General features: G+C 41.8%; 1 protein-coding gene across 2 annotated transcripts in view; it reads right to left on the reverse strand.

Moving 5' to 3' along the window:
* Positions 1-247: 247 nt before the first annotated feature.
* Positions 248-16,734, reverse strand: part of SH3D21 (SH3 domain containing 21) — a 67,415-nt gene continuing 50,928 nt past the window's right edge. For both annotated transcript variants that reach the window (XM_075195445.1, XM_075195446.1), the window contains 2 exons: positions 13,909-13,972; positions 248-1,851 (listed from right to left, as the gene is read on the reverse strand). In XM_075195445.1, the coding sequence (XP_075051546.1) occupies positions 1,816-1,851; positions 13,909-13,972 (100 nt within the window). In that variant the 3' untranslated portion in view covers positions 248-1,815. The remainder of the gene's footprint in view (positions 1,852-13,908; positions 13,973-16,734) is intronic.

A 16,734-nucleotide genomic window follows, 5' to 3' on the forward strand; every position in this document is an offset into this window, starting at 1 on the left:
TTCACTCCATGTTACCGCAATATAGTGGATTTCCCTTCACTCCCCCATAAGGTTGCGAAGAGAAATCCGCGATCTTGTGGTACCATATTACCGTAGAAAATGCACAGCCGTTCTTCCGAACATCGCAGCTAATTGAATATGCCAAATACTCGAAATATTAACTTTTTAAAAAACTTACAATAAAAATCATTTCATTGCTTATTTTAAGGTCCCAAATAGTAAAAATAAGACACAATAGACCACTTAATCTGAATAAATATAGTTGTATTGAAAATATTTCACAATTTACAGTGTAAGAGACTAATCCCCATGTCATAATAAAAAACACATAATATTGTGTGACACAGACTGTGAAATGGCCTGCAGTCTGCAATAATAATTATTTGGCCAGCAAAAGGTTTATTAATGACAGCCACATTAAAAGGGGTATTAGAAGGGGTACTTTGAAAAGACATAAACATAACCAAAGGATACCAAAGTAGCAACATATGAACTCTTGTAGATTGTCTATGAGCAACTCCATTCAGTGCACATCTATTTCCTTATTAATGCACATCTATTTCACATTCAATTGTATTTTTATCAGTTATAATGTAGTTTACAGTACAAATAATAATTTGATGTGATGTAGTATCAATAGCATGTAGAGCAATTCTGAAAGAGGTTCTGCAACTTTATCTACACACAAGACTACTAACCAAAAAACCTTACCTGCCTAAAAGTGCAGATCTATCACAGTAACGACTAGCTCTTATCGTCATATTGGCTCAGGTTGCCAGGAATAACCATAAATAGTAGTAAGGCTTTTTGAATTGGTCCTTCTCTACACTGTGATTAACTGATTGAAAGTCCCAGCTCCATAAGCAACTGAAACTGTCATTCGGCCAATCATGCTTCGGCAAGCTGCCTCAATAACTGTCTACAAAAAGTACTAGTATGAAGAGGAGATCCAACTCTTATTGCAATGGTCCATCACCGGGAACTTGTGAACAGTTCATAGACAAGTGCATAAGTAAGAGCCATTGTCAAGAATCCCCCTCAATACCAGACCTGGGGTATAGTTTCTAAACTGCAGGTTTGAAAAAGTGGAGATATTCCCTATAGCAACCAATCACAATCTAGCTGTCATTTTGTAGAATGTACTAAATAAATGCTAACTAGAATCTGATTTTAATAAATATACCCTTTACTGTTTAAAGATTAATGAAATGCATTTACATAGCCATTTTACATATGCACCAGCACTTGTACTGGCTCCTTGTTGTAAAGTTGTGTGATTTGTAGGCTTTGCACAGTAGGGAAGAAATATAATATTTGCTGTATATGATGTGTTTAGTATTTGCAATGAATGTAAAATATGAATACTTTGGTGAAAGAAAAATTTGTAATACCTCTATCAAAATCTCGTGCTTGCCCCTGGAGTTACAGGCCGGAAAGTTTATATTATTAAAGAGATATATTAGGGCATAAATGTCAAAAGTGTATTCATTCTAAAGTCAGAATGTTGGCAGTTTGTTGAAATTATACTGGAGCATCTCTGAAAGAAGAGTCCAAGACTGATGCAAACAAAATTATATTTGCACCAAAAAACACTGCCATACATTCCTCAAGCAGTGAGATAATTTCTTCAGTCCTGTTGTTTTTCCTAATCTTATCTCATAATATGTTTAATTGGTGTCTGTCCTCTGCGTGCAGTCTTCAGAAAGACTGATCCACAATTATATAAACCGTCCATCCTCTGTAGTCTTCACCTGTGGCTGCTGCTGCCAGTTATTTTTATATGCTCATGGGATCCACCTGAGTCTTCAATGAGAACTAGAATGAAAGTTTCTTCAGGTTTTCAACCTCCACCTGTAAAATAAATATATAACTTAGGGACATTATTAAATGGTTTGTTTGTGTCACTACAAGCCCCGTCTTTGTACATTTATGTTAAACCAAATTTCCAGATAGACTATATACTACAGTTCACTATACACTACATCAGAAGTAAGTGACTTGTGCTTCTCCAGATTTCCAGGAACTGCAAGTATGTAGCGGCTGAGAAGGCTTGATGCGACTTGCAGTGCCACAAAAGTAGTGGAGCTACAAGTTGCCCAAGACTGCTCTACAGTATACACTAAATTACTTAGTACACTTAGACCCATAAATCAGAGCTTAGCTGACAGGTACCTACACATAAATAGAGTAGATAGGGTCTAGGGCGCAAAAATAAAGGAAACTGAAAGGGGAAAGGAGAAGATGTATGTACCAGAAGTTATGTCTAAACAGCTAGACTGTAATGTGTATATTATAAACAAATATCAGGAATAGTTGTGAACAACAGTATTAGTTTTTAACACAATATAATGTTCCAAAATGTAAGTGTAATTTCATTGGCTAATATTAAAAGTATTTACATTTTCACACTACTTTGCAAAGTGTTTCTGTTTTATTCTGTGGGACACCGTTGACGGAAACTGCAGCCAGCACTGCTTCTCCACTGAGAGCAATGAGACACCAGTGTTGTAACTACTTTAACAGCAATTTACCTGTCATCACAGTACTACACTACTTTGTTCTTCCCATATGTTTTTTTCTATATGTCAACTATATGCATTATGGGGTGAACTACATTTGAGAGAACAGAAAATCGTGAACAAGCAAACTAACAGCAGGGATTCATACGAAACATCTCCTGCTCCTAGGAACTTTTTTTAAAAATTCATACTTTTAAAAACACTTTGAATTACCATCGATTTAAAGAACAAAGACATTACCTGTATATCAGTAACCGATATACTAGCAATTGTGTTGTACACAGTCTCTACATTGCATTGTGTTACATACTAATACTGTTGTTTGATTATTTAATGAAATGCATAACTTTTTACTCTTTGGACACCAAGATATTGAAATGAGGTGTTGCAAAGTCAAAATTTATTTGAAGTAGTTAAAGCAAATGAAGGATGGTAAACTGATATGGTAACTGTATAAAAACGGAATGTGAAATCCAAATAGCGCTTCACTTTTAACAGCCGCCCGCTGGAATTCAAAGGGAATATACACAACTTCCCAACAATTCATAGACAAATTACAATAATATGAAGACCTACAGGCGCTTATAAATATTCTTTCTAAATAAATAATAAAGATAATACTTAAATTTGGTGATGACCACCCTCCGATTCTTATTTCTCACAAGTATTCATGTGATCATGGAACAGAGAAAAAAAAAGGACAATATAGTGTAATACAGTCCAATTAATATATATAACAAAAAATAAAAAATAAATAATAAAAATAAAAAATAAATAAATAGTTCAATAGACACAGAAGATCTTCTCTTATATGTAGACACCCCCTATGGTGGGGTACTCACAAGAGTCAGATGAAATATGGGCTCATCAAAAGATAACTTGTCTTTTCTTTTCATATAATCTCCATCCATGGGATATTTCCATTGACACGAATTTTTGATGTTTCACCAGCATAAAAAAAGGGAATAAAATATCTCTAGTGTATTTAGAAAGAATATTTATAAGCGCCTGTAGGTCTTCATATTATTGTAATTTGATATGGTAACTGATTTGGTGGATTCTTGTAAAGCGGGAAAGCTTGTGATAAATTTGAGAAAAATAAATTGAATAAAAGATTTGAGAGATAAACAATATAAATCATAGTTTTGCTCAAGTAATGGTAATATTATCCACAAACAAAAACTGTATATGACCAATATGTGCCCCTCAGATATTCACTATATGTAATATAGTTTGCTAAGGGTTCCATAGAGAAGGCAATAGAGGGGGCTGCTCTCTCATCTCATTTCAGATTACTATATGGGAGGTCTATGAGATCCTAGTTTAACACTGGATGATAAGCAGGTGAAATGTACCTTCATTGCTATGATGAAGGTGTCCCCAAAATGTATAGCCTTCAGGGTAGAGAAAAGAAAGTGCAACATAACTCTAGCAAAGGTATTTTTATGATTTAGACTCCAAACTACTGCTGGCGATTTATGATGGTCAAGATGGTAAACCATGTTGATAAGACATTGGGTGTTATCTATGGTATGCCTATGCGTTATAAAGCCAACTTATACAATTTGAGCAAAACCAAACTCAATCTCTTAGCCAGAACTGTAGTATAGATTTTGATGCCTTCATTAAGAAGTGATGTGGGCCTATCCCTTCTTTAGGGTTAACAGTTGAGATCTCCCATATAGGAATTTGTTAAACAATTTGGTGATTGAAGGAATAACATTAAGGTGAGTTTCATAAAGTACGAGGGGTTGACGCCATCAAGACCTTTGCATTAGCCTTGTGAGACATTGCCAGTAAAAGATTATAGAGAACTCACAATGTTAAATTCATTGTGAGTTCTCTATAATCTTTTAGAGTCTCTGAGTACATACATTAAATTGCAGAGGTTATTATAAAAAGTGGCAAAATTTGTATACATTTTCTCTACGAGCAATTAGATTTGAGTCATTGAAAAAAAAAAAAAAGGTCAGCCTGACCAGCCTCTATAATAGCCAGATGAAGTAAAATGGGTGGCAAAACCAATGGTAAGCTCCAGACCAGTCTAACCCACTTAAAGAGATTGTGGCATGAAAATGTGTCCATATAAAAAGTAGGAATTACCTATCAGTGAAAAGGGTGTTAGGTATACGAACATTGAATAGCAATAGAAATAGAAAAGATGTTAAACATTCTAATCAACTGAATAAAAGTAGAGCTGATGTTTTTCAGATTTTACCACAGAGAAGTTCCTGATCATTGGGAAAACCACTTTCTTGGTTCTCTAATTATGTAGTCATACCACGACATTGTGTGGTAGACCCTAAACTACGATAAAAGTAAGCTAAGAAAATGTACTACTACTGTATGTGTGCATTCCAGTGAACACACAAATCTGTGAATTAGCAGCTCCACCATTTTGTGAGTGACAGCAATCTCACTCCATGATAGTGCTGAATCTGCAGCTAACCACAGGATGTGATGGTATACCATGTCTGTATTGCTTTTTGTAGTTTGAGCTGAAGAGTTTCAATCATTTTTTTACATTGTAGATTGTGTATAAGGAACCTTAATCGGACATGATAAATCTTAAGGTTTTTTGTCTATGGAATTTCATGGCTTTTTGTAAAGTGAAAATATTGATAATAAATTTACGAACTTAGAATTTCACAGCAGTTAAAAATAGTGGAAACTAGATGGGCCAAGTGGTTCTTCTTAATCCCTAATAAACAAGAGTGTTTACATTGCTCTACTATATTAGCCTCTACCACCTCTGTTAGATGCCTATCCCACCTGTCCCCTACTGTTTAGATAAAGTCATTTTTCCTCAGATTTCTTCTAAACCTAGTACCCTCCATTTCCAGTGCATGTCTTTTTTTCACATATCCCCAACTGCCCATCAGCTTTGTAACTGTATGCACACGTCATCGCCGATTGCACCAGCTTTAATCTCATGTTACCTCCTGTGTACCAGTGTCTCTCACTTGACACCCCATTCTCACCAGCTCTATTTTCACTTGTCAATCCCTTTGCACCAACGAATCTTTCAAATGTCACTCCCTGCGCACATAGCCGGATTAAGGGGGGGGCACAGGGGGCACGTGCCCCGGGCCCCCCTCTCTCCGAGGGCCCCCCTCTCTCCGAGGGCCCCCCGCCGCGCTCCTAACCTATGATTTTTTTTTTATTCTCCTGTGTTTTCTTTTTTTTTTCAATGGCGCCCCCCCCCCCCCCCGCTGGCGGCGCCTGGGTGGAGGGGGGGGCTTGCGGGCTGGCGTGTACGGGGCTCCCTTCATTGGTGGGGGGAGCAGGGTAGTGAAATAAAGAAAAAAAAAAAAAAAGATACTCACCTCACCGCGGCGCTGGCGTCCCTCCTCCTCCCTCTCTGCACTTGTAACACTGAATGACAGGCGTGACGTCATCAAGGCACGCCTGTCATTCAGTGAGGAGCAGCGCGCAGAGGACCAGGAAAAAAACAAGAAGACAGAAGAGAAGAAAGAAGCTAAAAGAAAGATAAGTAAAAAAAAAAAAGGGGGAGAAGAAAGGCACAGTATGGAGGAAAAAAGGGGGGAGAAGAGAGGTACAGTAAGGAAAAAAGGGGGAAGAAGAGAGGCACAGTAAGGAAAAAAGGGGGAGAAGAGAGGCACAGTAAGGAAAAAAGGGGGAGAAGAGAGGCACAGTATGGAGGAAAAAGGGGGAGAAGAGAGGCACAGTATGGAGGAAAAAGGGGGAGAAGAGAGGCACAGTAAGGAAAAAGGGGGAGAAGAGAGGCACAGTAAGGAAAAAAAGGGAGAAGAGAGGCACAGTAAGGAAAAAAATGGGGAGAAGAGAGGCACAGTATGGAGGAAAAAGGGGGAGAAGAGAGGCACAGTAAGGAAAAAAGGGGGAGAAGAGAGGCACAGTAAGGAAAAAAGGGGGAGAAGAGAGGCACAGTAAGGAAAAAAGGGGGAGAAGAGAGGCACAGTAAGGAAAAAGGGGGAGAAGAGAGGCACAGTAAGGAAAAAGGGGGATAAACACAGCATGAGGAAAAAGGGGGGGGAGAGGCACAATAGTGGGGACAATTAATTAATTTAAGATGGGGTGGTTTGGGCGCTACTGAATGTGGGGGTGAGTTTGGGAAGAATGAGGTCCCTTTAGTAAATGTGCCTATGAATTATTTAATGGTAGTGACGGTTGCGGGAAATAGGTATATTTCTGAAATGTAAATACTATTAATTTATTGCTGCGGCAGTTTGTAGGGAGGGAAATAGGCTTATTTATTAAATGTGAATACTATTATTTTAATGTTGGAGGAAGGCCTAATTATTAATCATGGGTGGTACTGATTTAACGCTGGGGGTGGCTGTAATTTTCTAAATGTACCCATTTTTTTTCCAAATAGGGCCCCTAACATTCCAGGATTCAGACAAGCAGCAACTAAAGAAACCTGCAGCACAGGTGGTGAAAGTGAGAAGAACAGGTAGGAGAGAGCAGCAAAGTCTGTGAAATATTGTTATTCTAGTGGGACAATCCCAATTTTTGGTGACCGTTCAATGGTGTATACAACAATGCAGGTTTTTTGTCTGTAGGAGGGTGGCCTGGCCATGCCCAATGATGCATTATCAATGGTATTTTAATTTGCGGTATCATTGCTAGTTTTAGCGTGTGGTATCATTGCTAGTTTTAGTGTACGTTATCAATGGTATTTTTAATGTGTGATATCATTGCTAGTTTTAAATTTGTGGTGTCAATACCCATTTTAATGTGGTGTTTTGATGATTTTTTAATGTACAGTATTTTAGTTTGTGGAAGCAATGATTTTTCTTATGTAGACAACCTAAGCAAGCCCTCTGGGAGAGCTGTAAGTGTCATACTGTGGGCTGTAGGTGATGTAATGCAGGATGTGTCACTATGCCCTTAATTTTAGATCTTAGGGGCCCCCCTGTCTTAAGTGCCCCGGGCCCCCCGAAGCCTTAATCCAGCTCTGCCTGCGCACCAGCTTTTGTCACATGTAACACATATATGTATGTGCAGGCAGTCAGTGATGAAGTATGTATGTTCTGGCAGGCATTGGTGTATATGTATGTTCTGGCAGGATTTGGTGCATATGTATGTTCTGGCAGACAGTGGTGGGGTGCAGTATGCATGTTCTGGCTAGCAGTGATGGGATGAAGTATGTATGTTCTAACAGCCACTGGTGGATATTTATGTTCTGGCTCGATTTGGTGCATATGTATGTTCTGGCTGGCAGTGATGGCAGTGGGTGTGTATAGATTAACTGCAGCTTCTCTCCAGTACATGTCACTTGTAAAGAGGGACATGTCAGATGCTAATGTCCAGATACTTCACATCTACTCCCCGCTGTGATCACCACTGAGTGTGATCAGTACAAGTACCACAAAGCACTTTTGAATTTCTCCCCCCAACTCAGTGCAATGAATAAATTAACTGATGTCACTGAGGGGCGGGAGGTTTACAATGAATTCACTAACAGCCATCTCTGGCACCACAGGGAGGGATTAAACTCTCAATTGGGAGCAGTGCCTGTGCTAATAGTACTACAGGGTGCAACTCCCATAACCCCAAAACACTAACAAGCCCCACTGTGGCTAGAAAATGTGGGTAATTTTTTTTAGCTCAGAGATGAAAATCTCTTAGCCAGAGACTCAGCCATGTTTGTGCTCTCAAGTGAAGCCAGTATGAGTACACCCAGCACACACCTCTAACTGACATGCGCAACCTTATGAAATCCCCTATCTTTAAAATGGGGCATATTTTACCAAATTCTAAAAAAACTATAACTTTCTCAAAATTTTAAACCCTCAAAGGCACTCCTCAGTCATAATAGCTTTCTTATAAAACAAACCCCATGTCTTTAAACCTTCTGTACACCGGGTTACGCTCTCCCCAAAAAAAACCTGAAAAATGGTGACTTTTTCAAAACAGGAAGTGGAAAAAAACGTTGAGATTTTGAAATTTAGATTATTCCTAATTTGTAATTTTTTATTCTTTTTTTCTGAAATTTGGCATGCGGAACCTATTGATGGTTCTTCATTCGCCTGCCAAATTTCAGTTTAATAGCTTTAATACTTTTTAAAATGTAGCCCCTCAAGCACCATGCCCCCTCCCACAGCTTTATAATGGCAGAAAATCATTCATTAGATGCAACCTTAATATAATGGTATGACTATGCCCTTATAATATATATGTATATATTAACATTTAACTGTGTAACGGTGTGACAACTTTTAAAACACATATAAAAGTCGGTGTGGCAAACATCTGCTTAAAAAGATGCACAGGGTAAATGGTGGCCAGGTTGGGTGGCATAATGGGTGATATGGTGGCATAGTGGTTAGCACTGCTGCCTCACAGCACTGTGGCCATGGGTTCAATTCCAAACAGGGCTCTAGTGTGTGGGGCAGGAATTGATGTGGATGACTAAGTATCTGTATAGTGCTGAGGAAAACAGTGTTGCTACCCAAATAAACAATAATAAATATCAATAATAAAAATATTGGTTAGGTACAGTATGATAGAATGTAGAAATCTACATGCACCACTGATGATATCAGAAACCAAGACACATTAAATTATGAGTGGTATCTTGGATGTCTGATTATACAGCAAGTTTGCTTGTTCAGATGTTTGTAATTGTGAAATCTGTACTGCATTAGTCTATACCAGTGGTTCACAAACTTTTGCAGTTCGCGGCACCCTTAGAGTCTCCATAATTTTTTAAGGCACTCCTCCAAAATAATTACCGAGCAGTCCTGTTTTAGAAGTAGTTGGGTCAAAAAATTGTAATAAGTATTTAGGTCACGACAAAAATGCTTATTTAGTTGTATGCAAAAATGCCCCCTCTGCATCCAGACACTCTGCCCTCAGGCCCTCTGCCCCCTCTGCATCCAGACACACTGCCCGCTCTGCATCCAGACACACTGCCCTCTCTCACTCTGCCCCCTCTGCCCTCTCTCACGCTGTCCCCCCTCCTCTGCCCTCTCACAGCTCATCTGCCACGCTGTCCCCCTCCTCTGCCCTCTGTCACGCTGTCCCCCTCCTCTGCCCTCTGTCATGCTGGTCCAGCTCCTCTGCCCTCTGTAAAGCTGTCCCAGCTCATCTGCCCTCTGTCACGCTGTCCCAGCCCCTTTGCCCTCTGTCCCCCTCCTCTGCCCTCTGTCCTCCTCCTCTGCCTTCTGTCACGCTGTCCCAGCTCCTCTGCCCTCTCATGCTGTCCCCCTGCTCTGCCCTCTGTCATGCTGTCCAGCTTCTCTTCCATGCTGTCCCCCTCCTCTGCCCTCTGTCACGCTGTCCCAGCTCCTCTGCCACACTGACCCCCTCCTCTGCCCTCTGTCACGCTGTCCCCCTCCTCTGCCCTCTGTCACGCTGGTCCAGCTCCTCTGCCCTCTGTCACGCTGGTCCAGCTCCTCTGCCCTCTGTCACGCTGGTCCAGCTCCTCTGCCCTCTGTCACGCTGGTCCAGCTCCTCTGCCCTCTGTCAAGCTGTCCCAGCTCATCTGCCCTCTGTCCCCCTCCTCTGCCCTCTGTCACGCTGTCCCAGCTCCTCTGCCCTCTGTCAAGCTGTCCCAGCTCCTCTGCCCTCTGTCACGCTGTCCCAGCTCCTCTGCCATGCTGTCCCCCTCCAGTCACGCTGTCCCCCTGCCCCCCTCCTGTCACGCTGTCAGTTTCCTCTGTCCCCCTCCTGTCACGCTGTCACTCTCCTCTGTCCCCCTCCTGTCACGCTGTCACTCTCCTCTGTCCCCCTGCTGTCACGCTGTCACTCCTCTGTCCCCCTCCTGTCACGCTGTCACTCTCCTCTGTCCCCCTACTGTCACGCTGTCACTCTCCTCTGTCCCCCTACTGTCATGCTGTCACTCTCCTCTGTCCCCCTCCAGTCACGCTGTCACTCTCCTCTGTCCCCCTCCTGTCACGCTGTCACTCTCCTCTGTCCCCCTCCTGTCACGCTGTCACTCTCCTCTGTCCCTCTCCTGTCACTCTCCTCTGTCCCTCTCCTGTCACGCTGTCACTCTCCTCTGTCTTCCTCCTGTCACTCTCCTCTGTCCCCCTCCTGTCACGCTGTCACTCTCCTCTGTTCCTCTCCTGTCACGCTGTCACTCTCCTCTGTCCCTCTCCTGTCACGCTGTCACTCTCCTCTGTCCCTCTCATGTAACGCTGTCACTCTCCTCTTTCCCCCTCCTGTCACTCTCCTCTGCCCTCCTCCTGTCACGCTGTCACTCTCCTCTGTCCCTCTCCTGTCACTCTCCTCTGTCCCTCTCCTGTCACGCTGTCACTCTCCTCTGTCCCTCTCCTGTCACGCTGTCACTCTCCTCTGTCCCTCTCCTGTCACGCTGTCACTCTCCTCTGTCCCCCTCCTGTCACTCTGTCACTCTCCTCTGTCCCTCTCCTGTCACGCTGTCACTCTCCTCTGTCCCCCTCCTGTCACTCTCCTCTGCCCTCCTCCTGTCACGCTGTCACTCTCCTCTGTCCCTCTCCTGTCATGCTGTCACTCTCCTCTGTCCCTCTCATGTAACGCTGTCACCCTCCTCTGTCCCCCTCCTGTCACTCTCCTCTGCCCTCCTCCTGTCACGCTTTCACTCTCCTCTGTCCCTCTCCTGTCACTCTCCTCTGTCCCTCTCCTGTCACGCTGTCACTCTCCTCTGTCCCTCTCCTGTCACGCTGTCACTCTCCTCTGTCCCTCTCCTGTCACGCTGTCACTCTCCTCTGTCCCCCTCCTGTCACTCTGTCACTCTCCTCTGTCCCCCTCCTGTCACGCTGTCACTCTCCTCTGTCCCCCTCCTGTCACGCTGTCACTCTCCTCTGTCCCCCTCCTGTCACTCTGTCACTCTCCTCTGTCCCTCTCATGTCACGCTGTCACTCTCCTCTGTCCCTCTCCTGTCACGCTGTCACTCTCCTCTGTCCCCCTCCTGTCACTCTGTCACTCTCCTCTGTCCCTCTCCTGTCACGCTGTCACTCTCCTCTGTCCCTCTCATGTTACGCTGTCACTCTCCTCTGTCCCTCTCATGTCACGCTGTCACTCTCCTCTGTCCCTCTCCTGTCATGCTGTCACTCTCCTCTGTCCCCCTCCTGTCACTCTGTCACTCTCCTCTGTCCCTCTCCTGTCACGCTGTCACTCTCCTCTGTCCCCCTCCTGTCACGCTGTCACTCTCCTCTGTCCCTCTCCTGTCACGCTGTCACTCTCCTCTGTCCCCCTCCTGTCACGCTGTCACTCTCCTCTGTCCCTCTCTCACTTTGCCCCCTCTGCCGCGCGCCAGCCATAAAACAAACAACAGAAACACTTACCAATCCGCGTGACACCTGGGACCCAGCATCCTCCTCTCTCACGCAGCCTGTCACTTATATGACAGCTGCGTGAGAGAGGAGGATGCTGGGTCCCGGCGTCGCGCGGATTGGTAAGCGTTTCTGTTGTTTGGTTTTTTTATGGCTGGCCCGCGGCACCCCTGAGACAGCGCCGCGGCACCCCTGGGAGCCGCGGCGCACAGTTTAGGAACCGCCGGTCTATACTGTATTTATTATTATTATTATTCATTTTTATTTATAGGGCGCCACAAAGTATCCGTAGCGCCGTACAAGGACAAACAATGGCACAGTACAAGGTGAAACAGCACAGTACAAGTAACAGTAAGCACTATAACTCTGGGGGCTCAGGCACAGCATGAAAGAGAGGGAGGGAGGGGAAAAGTGAGTATAGGCAGGTAACTATGGCCCAAGAGGGTGGGCACGGATGACAGGTTGAGAGTCACTGAGGGGAGTGGAGAGAAGCGAGAGGAGACAGAGGGCAGAGGGACCGAGAGGAGGTGAGCTGAGTAGCTGGAGAGCGCAGTTAAAAGTGATGGAAACAGGAGGTAGGAGAGCCCTGCTCAAAGGAGCGAACAATCTAAAGGGAGGGGAAGACAGACAGACACAGTCTAAACTGTATTAATCATTATATTTGAACTATTTTTCCTTTAAAGGAAAAACAGTTTTTTGATATAAGACTGCACAGGGTATGAGTCACTGTCTCACATTACCTAATTCATTTAGCTAATTCATATTTTGTGACCTCCAGATCTTGCCACAGCCCCTATTGGTGTCATTCCATGGCTCAAATTATGTCAAGCCCATCCTCTGTCACTAGGTTATTACCCCAAGTTGTTATATATGAGATAATATAAGTTGGTTTATGATGCTTAGTTTTCATATCTGCATTTACTTTGTATGTCCCTGTTTTATGTATGTCCTGTTTTTCCCACTGTATATCACTGCGGAGCACTGAGGCACCATACAAATCAACAATAATAAATATAATAAAGTATATGTCGGGACAATTGCTTTTATACAGGTCACGAAACTATGAGGTGGCATTATACCTTACATTACACACATTTTCTAATGACCTTTAAAGTGATGACATGTACTCGACAATTATATACAATGTCATCAAAACTCTCCATTTCTACACATATTAACTAAATGTGTTTAAATATAATAGCATCATGTGTACTTTATTATGACTATCATAAACAGGAGATCTTTGGGATTATGGGGCATGGACCAAAACAACAGTACACTGTTGATTTTAACTTTACTTCAGTTAGAATCTCCTTTATAAATTAGAAAAGTCATTCAACAAGTAAATATCAGGAGATTAATGTACAACATTTTCACTAGATAGATAAAAAGACAAAATGGATTGCTAGTGTTGGGGTTTAAAATCTTCATAGTTACATAGATAACAGAGTTGAAAAATACACAAATCCATTGTGATAATTCCATCTTTATAATGAAAATGAAGTAATTCCAATAACCTTGCCTCCCCTTAGCTGAATTATCAGGATTCCTCCTCTGTTCATCCCTTATCTGTGCTGTTGGGGTCCATGATTATATTGTGCCCCACACCAGCGGTTTCAATTTAACAGTAAGTCTCAATTAAATTAACTACACATTAAAAACGCGACTTCTCCAAATGTGTACACTCATAAATTACGTCACTGCTCATGGATCCAGTGAAAATGGCACTTTTAAAGCAACAATGTTGGGACCCACCGTCTGTATAATGTAATTCAGATGGTGGGTCCTAACATTGCTGTTTTAAAAGCGCCATTTTCACTGGGTTTCAATGTGCAGTTAATGAAACCAGCCCGAAATCATGCATGCCTGTTAAATGATAAGTCGTTTATTTATATAGTTGTTTTTCCAATAATTGTTATTGTTTTGTCACTGTCATTTCTGTTGCCATTGTCAGTGCCACAAAAATGACTACCACCGCATTCTAAGGATAGTTAATGTGATACATTTAAACCAGTTGCTTTTGGATTGAAATGATCCACTGAAAATAATGAAATTATCATTTGATTTGGCCATGTAGATACGATTACCTTAGTCAAGTGTCATGGAATATTTTTTTATTTGACATCTGAGCATGTGTTAGCATTTACCTGTAGTGCTACGCGTTTCACTCTCTCTTCACTGATTTCTGATCTAATCTCTTGCATATCAGTCCTGTAGAAACAAGAGGGAGGAAAAACTGTCACAAAACTATTGCCATACTGTACATTTTTGCACATAGGCTGTTGAATTATAGACTGTAAAGTCCATTGTTGCTTCATAGAAATATTAAATACTCATATCTAAACTACCAGTATTGTCAAACTTTCCATACAGCATATATATATATATATATATATATATATATATATGTATATATTTGTTGGTGAATATCTTGTACAGCTCTCTCAAGGCAAGGCTGCCAAATCTTACATAGTGATTTAGCATCGGAAAAGTAACCTATTGGACCACATAGCTACAATGTGACAATGTGACAAAGAGACAAATATTGAAAAAATTATTTTTCGGTTGTAAACAAATGTTTGACTGCTGGAAGGAAACCTTGTGACAACACCACGTAACGACAACGCGACAAAGCAACAAATCTTATTTTGTAAACTACATTTTTATCCTACCAGATTTCTAAGCTACACAGGCGCTTATAAGTGTGCAACCACAAAGTGATAGTGACAAAAAAATAATTTGTATACTCAGTACATGAGATGGCAGCTCCCAATACAATCGACACCTATCTGCAGGTATCAGCCTAATAAAATACAAAAAGAGAAAGGGGCGCCAACATAGTGCATTAAATGTATAACATCTTTGGGATAGTCCAAAAATGTGCAATTCCCGTACCAGAAATTCAAATTCAAATAGCCTTAAATAAGTGCTCATAGACCTTCACATGAATGTGGTCTGTAACGGACCGCTGTAATGTAACGTCCTGACTCCAGCAGGGTCTTCTCCCAGAATGATAGCACCACTTCGAATTGGCTAGAACTCAAAAAGAAGCCAATATAGTATAATACCATCACAACAAGTGAAATGTAATAGAAAATTTTAATACAAAAAGAGGCAATATAGCCTCAACTGCAGCTTAAGTATAATATGCTCGTACATAAAACACAATATAAAACAGCTTATCTGTCCAGTCTCTCGTGCTCAGATGAAACAGCATGCAGGGCAAAGTTAGCCAGTAGAACCACACTGATGCACCAGTCCGGAACAGCGTGCAAAACGAAAACCCAACGCGTTTCGTCCTTTCAATAAAGACTTTCTCAAGGGATAAGATTAGTACATCCACGCTGATCTGGAAATCAGTGTTCTCCCAACTTGCTACAACCTGCCTCCGTCTCCTGTGCAGCTGAATGCTGGCCCCCTCAGCTGCACAGGAGACGGAGGCAGGTTGGAGGCATTTTGAATTTCTGGTACGGGAATTGCACATTTGTGGACTATCCCAAAGATGTTATACATTTAATGCACTATGTTGGCGCCCCTTTCTCTTTTTGTATTACATTTTTATCCTATTTACCAAATAGTTTGCTAATATATAAAAACTGCTACACATTACAAATCAGACCAACGCAATGCCAGGTGATCCTGCTTGTAAATAATATATCTCCTCCTCTTCAATTTCACTATCTTGAGTAACAATTCAATTTGCTACTAGTAAACCACTCATTTTTATAATGTCAGGAATAAATGTGTATTTTTAAATTAATACCGTACATTTTGCCTCTTCTCCAATACTGAGACTTCTCCAATACCGCTGCCTGAGACAGCTAACTATTTCTGGGGCTTTTTTTGACCATTATATTTTACCCTAATTACATATTGTGTTTCTCCATGTAAATATTTCTATTGCTCAAAACGACCTACAATATACATACCCACCAATTAGTCATATTGAGGTGAACTAAAACATAATCTTCATGTCCTCTACTTCGAAAGCAAAATAAATAAAGTTATACTCTCAAAGTCTGGTATGTGATGTGATAAGATGTAACCTTTAGTGAAAATAAGTCAATAAAAGCTCCATGATCGCTCGTATTTGAATGGTGTCTCTAGGTCTAGGTCACAATTCCTTGGTGGCTGAAAGCTTTTGGGTGACACTGTAAACAGTTACAGTCCAAAAAGTTTCCCTCTGAGGTTAATTACAAATATTGGAAAGCACTGCCTACAAAAAAGGGATGGGATCTAAATTAAGAGAAGAATATACGGGAGAGACCTGCCATTGCATTGTCTCAGTCATCTAATCAATATAAGGGGTGATATTGAGCAACATGTATCTGCCTGATTAATGTCTTCAGAAAAGGTGATATCATCTGCCATAGTGAAAGATATCCAGACACTGTAAATAGTCTTCCAAGACTACATAATGTAATGTGACAAATTGAGTGGCTTGACACAGGCCTTTAAGAGAGGAATTAGGTATTCAGCTGACAGTCTGAAGGGCATGGCTGCAGACATTATACATTTGTAGAGCAGTGCAGCTAATTCAAAGATACACAGGTGGATGACATATGTGTGACAAAATAAGAGTATAGAGTGTGATTTAACTTACATATTTTGAAGTGGTTTAGAGGCATATTTTTCCACAGCAGCTGACAGGGTGTGTCTGCAGTGAGAGTAATCAACCAGAGCACCTGCAGAGAACTCCTCTTTAAAGGCCAGGTGAGAGTGTCAACTGTCCAAGTGAGAGGAGTGTAAAGTATTTTAGACTGAGCTGTTTATTATTCAGTGTGACGATGATAAATAAGTGAGCCGGTGTCTAGGGATTTGGTCTCTGTTAATTTATCATTAGGGTCCATGAAAGTGTGTGGAACCTTGTGTTATGTGTCATCCTGACAAAAAATCAAAGTGCAAAGCAAGAATTGTTTGTGTGTGTATCACCAGAAGAGTGCCCGTGCCACAGTACATGAAAGGAAAGTCTC

The sequence above is a fragment of the Mixophyes fleayi genome, chromosome 2 (assembly GCF_038048845.1).
Source record: "Mixophyes fleayi isolate aMixFle1 chromosome 2, aMixFle1.hap1, whole genome shotgun sequence".
NCBI classification, from domain to species: Eukaryota; Metazoa; Chordata; class Amphibia; order Anura; family Limnodynastidae; genus Mixophyes; species Mixophyes fleayi.